This window comes from Choristoneura fumiferana, chromosome 9 (assembly GCF_025370935.1).
Source record: "Choristoneura fumiferana chromosome 9, NRCan_CFum_1, whole genome shotgun sequence".
Lineage (NCBI taxonomy): Eukaryota > Metazoa > Arthropoda > Insecta > Lepidoptera > Tortricidae > Choristoneura > Choristoneura fumiferana.
This window is the reverse complement of record NC_133480.1, coordinates 16,045,495-16,054,345: the sequence shown is the minus strand read 5'-3', so window position 1 is coordinate 16,054,345 and position 8,851 is coordinate 16,045,495. Positions and strand designations below refer to the sequence as shown.

At 36.7% G+C, this 8,851-nt stretch overlaps 1 protein-coding gene across 1 annotated transcript in view; it reads left to right on the top strand.

Annotated features, from left to right (window-relative positions):
• Usp32 (Ubiquitin specific protease 32) overlaps positions 1 to 4,570 on the top strand; it is a gene marked incomplete in the record, with an annotated part of 68,592 nt that extends 64,022 nt beyond the window's left edge. Inside the window, 2 exon segments of the mRNA XM_074092710.1 lie at positions 1,435 to 1,661; positions 3,282 to 4,570. Of these exon segments, the coding sequence (XP_073948811.1) occupies positions 1,435 to 1,661; positions 3,282 to 3,381 (327 nt within the window).
• Between the last annotated feature and the right edge of the window lie 4,281 nt (positions 4,571 to 8,851).

The following is an 8,851-nucleotide window of genomic DNA, read 5'->3' as shown; positions in this document are numbered from 1 at the left end:
TTTAAAATCGTCTATGTATTTTCTCGAACTCGTATCTACCCGAATTTTATACAACAAATCAACACTTACTTACATAAAGATGATTCTAAAGCAATTTAATGTGGCCAGATACGAGATTGAGAAAGTAAGCGGACGATATGCAACGTTAATCAAATGATAAATAACGCATCGTAACGTTTTACAAAACCTAACCCCCCCCCCCCCCATATTATGTTACGTAATACTTACACGTTCTTCGGGTGCAATTGCATGCACCATGCTCACGGGGGGAGAGGCAGAGCCGGATTAACCATGTCGGGGCTCCTGGGCAATGCAATTCTTATAGCTCCTTTTTAGTCGTTTGAAGCCGTAGTAGTCAAATCATCTGACAGCATGAGGATACAAATTTTTGAATAAAATCAATATCAAATTTAATATCAATTTTTATTACACTATACATACTTCTACTACTACTATCCATAACTAGTTATCTACTTTGCCTAATGGTGCACGCTGCGTTTCCACGAGAGGTGTACAGTACAGTCAATCTCAGTAATATATGTACGTTGCCAAGACATCAAAAATATTTATACACCTTTATGTTACTAACCATAAGGTAGATGTATACATATATTGAACGCTATGGCTGTATAGATATTTATGCCCTTGACCGTAGGAGGATGTGTTGCGAGGAATGGGTTCGTTATGAACCAGTAGAAACGCTTTATTACTAGAGATGAGCTGAGCGAGGACAGGTTAACGAAGCGTTTGTATTGGTTCGTGACACATCCTTGCACATCTCTGGTGGAAACGTAGCCTGCGCCATTAGGCAAAGTAGGCAACTAAGTATGTATAGTAGAACTAGAAATTTATAATGTTTCGTAGTGAAAATTTTATTGGATTTGTATCCTCAACGACAATAGGAATTATTGTTTTCTTTCGACGCATGCTGTCAGATGATTTGATGACTACGGCTTTAAACGACTAAAAAGGAGCTACAAGAATGAGGGCTATCGTTTTTTGTCTCACTAGATGGCGCACTGTTGCGTGAGGTTTTTAAGTGTGGCTTTCAGAGTCTGTTATTACGGGCGTTAAAATAAAGTCTAGATTAAAATCATATTTAAAACACCTTAAAAACGTATCATAAAAATATCCAGCAACCACAGTGTTGCCTAAGTCCCGTTTTGTTCGGAAAAAAAGGGAGGACAAAAGTTTCCGAAAGACAAAACTGTCTCAAAACACAGACATTCATTGCCCCGTAACGCATAATTGCCATAATTAATTTCAGGTAACTCAAAATATTCACAAAATAATTCTAATTATAAATAAACCCGCGTAGCTCACCCAAACACTATGAGATTTGACATTTCGGAGACCTCACGCTACACTAGCGCCTCTAGCGGCGAATTCATTCGCGATAGCCCTCATTGCATTGCCAAATCCGGCCCTGGGTAGAGTAGAGGTAGCAATGTGTTGTGTGTGTGTCGTCAGTCCCACTCGGGGCAGCTGAGCGGCGGGCACTACGTGGCGTACTGCCGCAACCCGTCGGGCGCGTGGCTGTGCTACAACGACTCCAGCTGCCGCGAGCTGCCGCTGCCGCTGCCGGCGCACGCGCAGCCCCCCATCGACCCGGCCAGCGCTTACCTGCTCTTCTACGAGCGACAGGGGCTCGACTACGAGAGGTACCTACACTACTATAATAGTATTTTATGCAACTGTATCGTAATAGGGGTCCTTAAAACACGAGTGTGGGTTTATGAAACGAGGCGTAGCCGAGTTTCATAATAGGGTCACATGAGTTTTTTAAGGCCTGATTACGTACAGTTGCATACAATATTTTATCTATATCCATATATTAAATCCTCTATCATGTGTTCCGCGAACCATTGAGAATGGCCTGCATTAACTCTAACTAGGTAGGTATGTCTGCCCCACGAGCTGCGCGCGCGACGACCTGCTGCTGCAGCACGTCCACATGCACGTGGTTGCGATACAGATTTCTGTATCGTAATGACCATTACGATAGAATCCAATGTCGTAATGCTGGTCATTCCCTATGGTTTTTGAACGCATAATTGAAGATTTACTATATAGGTGTATAAAGACATATCAGTGACAGGGTTACTAACCACTCAGCTGCTCGCGTGAAAAAGAAGACGGCCAGAAATTGCTCTCGTCTTGCGCTGCAATAGCGACGCAGTGTATGTCTGGCAACCACAGTTGCCAGAAGCATTTTGCTAAAATATATTTGGCAACCGTAGTTGTTCAAAGCACGTGAGTGGTTAATGTAGTGCATAAGGGTCGATCAACTTTTTCTTGTACTTCGTAACCATGGTTACACGAGCCCTGGACAACTCTTTAAAGCCATAAGTTTCTTTTCTATATACAATGTTTTATACTATCGCGGTCATTAGTAATTTTATGATTCGGTGCAAATAACGAGCTTCTCTAAAATCAAGGTACGCGGAACAAAACCCGAATTTAAATCTTTTTTTTCTATATGTTTTCTGTGGTTAAAATTCATTAAGCGTACATTTTTATCGTAATCACAAACTAATTACTTACTAATACTAATTATTATTTCATCCTAACGTGTTTTTTCTGTGTATCGAATATGTGTAAATAAATTTCTCTCTCTCTCTCAAAGAAAAACTTGGCTGGCCCATTATGGTTTTCCATTATATTTTATCGAGAAATTTCATATTTATTATGCTCTCTCAATAGGGCATATTAGGCAAAGCTCTGCGCAGGGGGCGACACTAGCGCAAACACAATGACCACGTCAGTTCTCTTTATATTTTATAGCCATGACAGATCATGACCAAAGACTATTAATACCTATAGAACTCATGATATATTTATTAGTAACAAAATAACATGATATTTTACGTCGATACTAACGATAGAGCTATATTTCCGAAAATTTAATTGAAATAATGCGTTGTTATGGCATTTAAGGTACTCAAAAAACTATTTACGATTTTGTGCTAGAGCTGCACTCTGACGACGGGAGAAAATTTCGGTAATATTCCCTATTAACTTCAGTACCCATCGTACAGCCGTTTTGACATTTGATACTAAATAACAATATTCCATAGTAATGGATATGAAAATGCTACTTATTTAACACTGATGATTGATTGACACCTCATGTGCCGCCGTCGTGCTCCGACTTTTATCCGAAAAGAAAACCAATCTTCTGTTTCGAATTCCAAACGACATTAGCAAACTAGTTTAAACATTTGTGGTGAAGTGTAAACATATCTGACCCCGACAGTACATCACTCCCATTGCGTTCGCAGGTACCTCCCCGACATAACAGGCAAGGAGCCGGTGCTGCGGGACTCGGAAGCCCTGGACCCTGACGAGAGCGACCTGCGGAAGGTCTGCTCCATAGTGTGATCCGGTGCGGGCCAAGGACCGACTCACGCTGTACGGGTTAGGAACTAGACGCAGAGATGTGCCGCCAAAGCGCCGTTCGTTTATTACGTACGAGATTTTTTGACAGTTTTGACCGCCCACCCCTCATGTCAAAAAAATTAGAATCGACCAGTCCTCTCCACCTTTTTACCCGACTGCCCGAAGGAGGGTTATGTTTTTCGAGCGTATGTATGTATTTGTGTATTACATAAGAATGTAAAGGACAAGATGAAAAAATATTTGGTTCATTCATATTCATATTTTGCATAGAAATAATTTTTGTACCTCTACTAATAATAAGCACGTGTACTAATCAATTTGGTTCAATTTTTATTATTATTATTAAAAAAAATATGGTCATACGTAAGGATTACCTAGCAGCCTCCCAACTCCTTGTAAGAAATATTAAACATCTTGTACAAGTTACATAAATTATAATGTAATATTATATTCAATAAATATACTAAACATGATAGACCCCGCCCCTCCTAAATCATCTTATGTAATAAATGAATGGCGTCTAGTCTTGTAGCTTTATACAGTTTCTCTCAAAATTAATTCCGAATATTTCAGATGTTACTTGGACTAAATCCTTCAGTCAACCTAACCTAATAACCTGAAATATATCGGAAGAATTTAAAGACAGCCTGTATAATCTACCAAGAAATTCCATCGACATAAAGATTCAATGTGAGATGTACGGTTTAAAATGAAAGACTATTGTCACTTACAACTTACAAGTCGATGTGATAGCCGTAGTGTATTTTTTGTGTTAAGAACTGTCAAAGAAAGATAAAGCACTTACTAGGTTGACTACACCCTTATGAGTCCTAGCGTACTTTATAAAGAACAAATCAATTTTAGGAATAACTGCGGAATGTACTATTCGAAGTACAAATTATTCGATGGATAATAAGCTTCAAATGTGCTTAAATAATTTCCAAAATTACAAAACTTGTATTAGGAGGTCTAAAGCGCTACAAAAAGTTAGAAAAAGGCGGGACTTTGGAAGATACAGCAAACTGCAATCAGAATAGGAATGAGATCCATCGACAATTTTACAGAAGCGTGTGAAGTGACAGTTGTTAAATTATTTAGCTCTGATAAAAAAAAAACAATACTGAAGTAGTTCTCAGTGACATTGTGAATGTTTTTCTCGAAATAGATAGCAGCGAAATAGGTAACAAAAATAAATGACAATACGGAATTTTGTCAAATGAACAAAGTTTTACTTTAATAGTCGAATATACGTATAATTTAAAAAAGAAACGACAAATATTGCTGTGCTAACGGTACTTTTAATTCCTATTTTAATTGCGGTCGGATAATACTGTCGCATTCATATTTTAGCACTTATATTTGCATTTTAATGGTAAAAAAATACTAAAAAATGGTACTCAAAATTGGCATGAAATTTATGAATTTAGCGACAGTGTACCAATGTATGGGCTGTGATAATCGCTTCATTAAAAAACATATAAAAATCTTGACGTTGTGGATTTGGCTACGTAATAAAAATATGCATATCTCTGTTTCTATTATCTAATTTACTGTATACATAACTGCTGGCCTTGTATAATTCAGCGTACAAAGGTAAATGAACGTGAACTGTGAACCATGTATTTAGGAGTGCCTGTGGAGTTATAAGTGTAGAAATGTAGCCATGGATCGTTTTTTAAAGGCAGCAATTTTCTCTGTCATGCGAACTCATCGCTGGTATACATCGAGGATAATATTATGTTATACATTTCAAAGTGTCTACAAGCTGGACGCTTTTGATCATAAAAATACTTAATCCTTTAAATTTAATGAAATATGTTATTGCAAAATTACAGATGTTGTTTCGCCATCGAAAAGTTTTTTGTTGTTGTGATGGTGTTTATGTTAAATGTAGTAGTTTTAATGCATTCCTTCGTAGGTTATGCCGTGGCCGTGAGCTCGCGTTGATAGAATTTTAAAATGTTAGAATTTTCGTTTGGTACAAAGCTAAAAATTATACCAAAAATGTAGCGCAGATTATGAGGCATCGTAAAGACAGCTCTTGCCGGGGCTGGCTGATTTCGGTTGTCTTACCCAAGGCCTTGTCTAACACACTTGGAATTACAATCGTTTTCACCACTTCTTTCTGTCACACGGTATAGGACGAAGGTAGAAAGACGGCGAATACGAAACGTCAGCGCGTTAGATAATACGGCCAGCAGGGCTACTACGAAAATCGAAGTTCGTGTCGTTCGGTCCCTCTGACACTTAAAATATTTAGTACGAAAGCGAGAGGGACGGTACGATACGAACTTCGATTTTCGAACTTCAGTGTAGGCCCTCTGGTTAGGTTAACCTTTTCAACGAGACAAATTGATGACTGACATCAAGGTGTACATTGTATTGTATAAGTGCATTGGCTAGTTGTAATTTCGAAGGTGAATTATATTTGACGTGGCGTTGTAAAGGTAGCCGGAGCCGTTTACGGTTCATCGGAGAACGCTCCGAACCGTGAACGGGCAATGTAAAGCCCCAAACTTAAAACTGATTCTCGCAGTCCGCGCTCTAGAGCATGATTTATGTACAGTCACGTCTAAAAATATGTATACAAAAACAAGGTTGCATAAATATGTAGTCATACATTGTATCAAAAATATTTATCTATTACTGACACCAAAAAATTGTATTCATTAAACTTTTTCAGTATTATGTAATCACAAAATGCTTCAAAAAGTTGCATACTTAAATAAATTCCATTTAAATGTATCCACCTCGTAGGCAAAAATAAGTATACATGAATGGGTTCCATATACATATAACCACACCAATTTGGCAAATATTTGTATACGCCGTTTGATTCATAAATATGTAAACACGATTTGATATTTTGATTCGTTTTGAAGAATTACTGTTTTGTTAAGATTACATGTCTGTCTCTTTCGTAACCTGCATGCGGGCAGGGACATACATACTACGAATCCATACTCCATTAAAATAATATTATATACTGGTGACCCGTTCCGGCACAACACGGTTACGGTATACATAGACACCGTGAATCACACTATTTATTTGTGAAAACCGCATCAAAATCCGTTGCGTAGTTTGAAAGATCTAAGCGTACAGACAAAAAAAGCGACTTTGTTTTATACTATGGAGTGATGAATTGAAAGTAACTCTGTCTGTTCCGGTATCACGTCGAAACCGACTTGTTTCGACTGTCAAGGGGCTGAACATAGGGTACTTAGTTTTATCTCCAAAAGCAAACCTTAAGGGGAGAAAATGGGGGATGAACTGACTGGAGTGAGCTGGATGAAATTTGGTATGGATATATTTATTTTTTTATACACCATCAAGATCACCAAATACTTGGAAACGTCCAGAGTGGTCATTAATATCGACTAAGCCAAAGCGATCAAGTTGTTCGGGTCATCCACTGAGGACAGATCCACTGAAGCATCTATAATTTGCAATCTTTAATCATTGTAATTTTAATTATAGAAGACAGCTTCTGAATGACGATGACAGAATGGCGATCTTGCACTTGACAGTATAAGTATATGTAAGTAATTGATTTTAAAATGAAGTTCTTCCATGAAGCCAGTGACTTTCTTTTATAATATATAACCTATCTGAAGTTACAAATAGGTAGTGTTTTCTATCTTTAGTCTATACATCTTTATCTATTCACTTTAATGTGAAGTGTTGGAAGTGTGGACAAGTGCAAATGATGTCTCTTGTTGTCAATTCTTTATATTCATTGTGTTTAAAAAAAATTACAGCTATCGTAATCGATGATACCCAAGATATATCACGGAACCTTATCAAAACATGGAAAACAAAGATTTTTCAGCTGCCTCTGCCCAAATGTGTACTCGTATTACGAGATGTTTTCCTGGATGTACTTGAACACTTAACATTTATGTTAAACTTTGAAAAAGAAATGGTATTGTTTATTGGAATATGCACTAAGTGCTTTTATAATGCATTTTTGGACGATAATGACATTTACGAACAAGAAGAACTTCAACCCATATTTTTATTTTGTAAATTATGTGCTAGTTCCTGCTTTATAGAATGTCGTCATACAACGAATTGTAATTGTGTCGAATATGTAACTAGCTTAGGTAAATATAATTATTTGAAATATCTATAATTTGTGATCGAGCCCGCCCATTCGTACTGCAAACCAAGAACTGGCTACAGTGCGGCTCTACCACTAACAATTAACAATATAATTAAAATAAAAACAAAAAATGCTTAGTGCACCTTTCTGAGAATGACCCTAAACTGAAATACTCAATATTTACAAGTCAATTCAATCTAAGGACTGTCAAGTGCGTCATAGAATAATCGTGAGATAGACGTATGCAGTGACAAGTCCGCACTGTTTCGTGAATTGTCAAATCAGTTAAATATACAACTTACGATTCTATGCCAGTCAGACAAGGTTTGTTGTTGCAGTCTGGATACATATTTATGAATCAAACGGCGTATACAAATATTTGCCAAATTGGTATGGTTATATGTATATGGAACCCATTCATGTATACTTATTTTTGCCTACGAGGTGGATACATTTAAATGGAATTTATTTAAGTATGCAACTTTCTGAAGCATTTTGTGATTACATAATACTGAAACAGTTTAATGAATACAATTTTTTGGTGTCAGTAATAGATACATATTTATGATGAAAATGTGTGGCTACATATTTTTAATTTTTTTTGTGTATACATACTTTTAGACGTGACTGTACCAAAAGTAATGTACTACGTAGATTTTATTTATGTGATAGTATAAAATATATGCACGAGGCGGGACGCCGCCTGGTTATTTTTTTAATTGTAATCGAGACTGATGTGATGTAATAATATATTCTATAATGTGCTATATTTACTCATTGATCTATTTTTTATTCAATTATGATTACGTGTAAGTCGTCGAGCCGTGTGTTGTGTCGGTATTCATGTCCTGGAGGCCTATATGATTAAAATAATATTAGAGACATTAAATGCAGATGCCTCATCTTAAATTACTTATTTAAAAAAATAGTGGTAGTCTATAAATATTATTCTTTCAATGTATAAAAACTTTATTTATAAATAGATTTATTATTTATGAGAAACCTATATTCTCTCACTGCGTGTTATCTATAAAAACATACTTATCCATGTTATTCTATCAACCAAACTAAAAAAGACAACACTATTTTAACATTATTGTGATGAATGTCACGAATATCGACACAAGCTCATTATCTTATACAACGCGCATGTAGGTATTGTATGATATAGTTGTAAATTGATTATTTTATGCGGTTTAAGTTTTATGTCATAGATTATTGATTGTTTCGAGGAGGCAGGGCCGCTTAGTCAGGCTAAACGGGCTCAATCTGTCTGCACAGAAATATAGGCTCGCTATGCTATGCCGCTCTATAAACATAATTAATATTCCTCGCTTGAGTCCTATT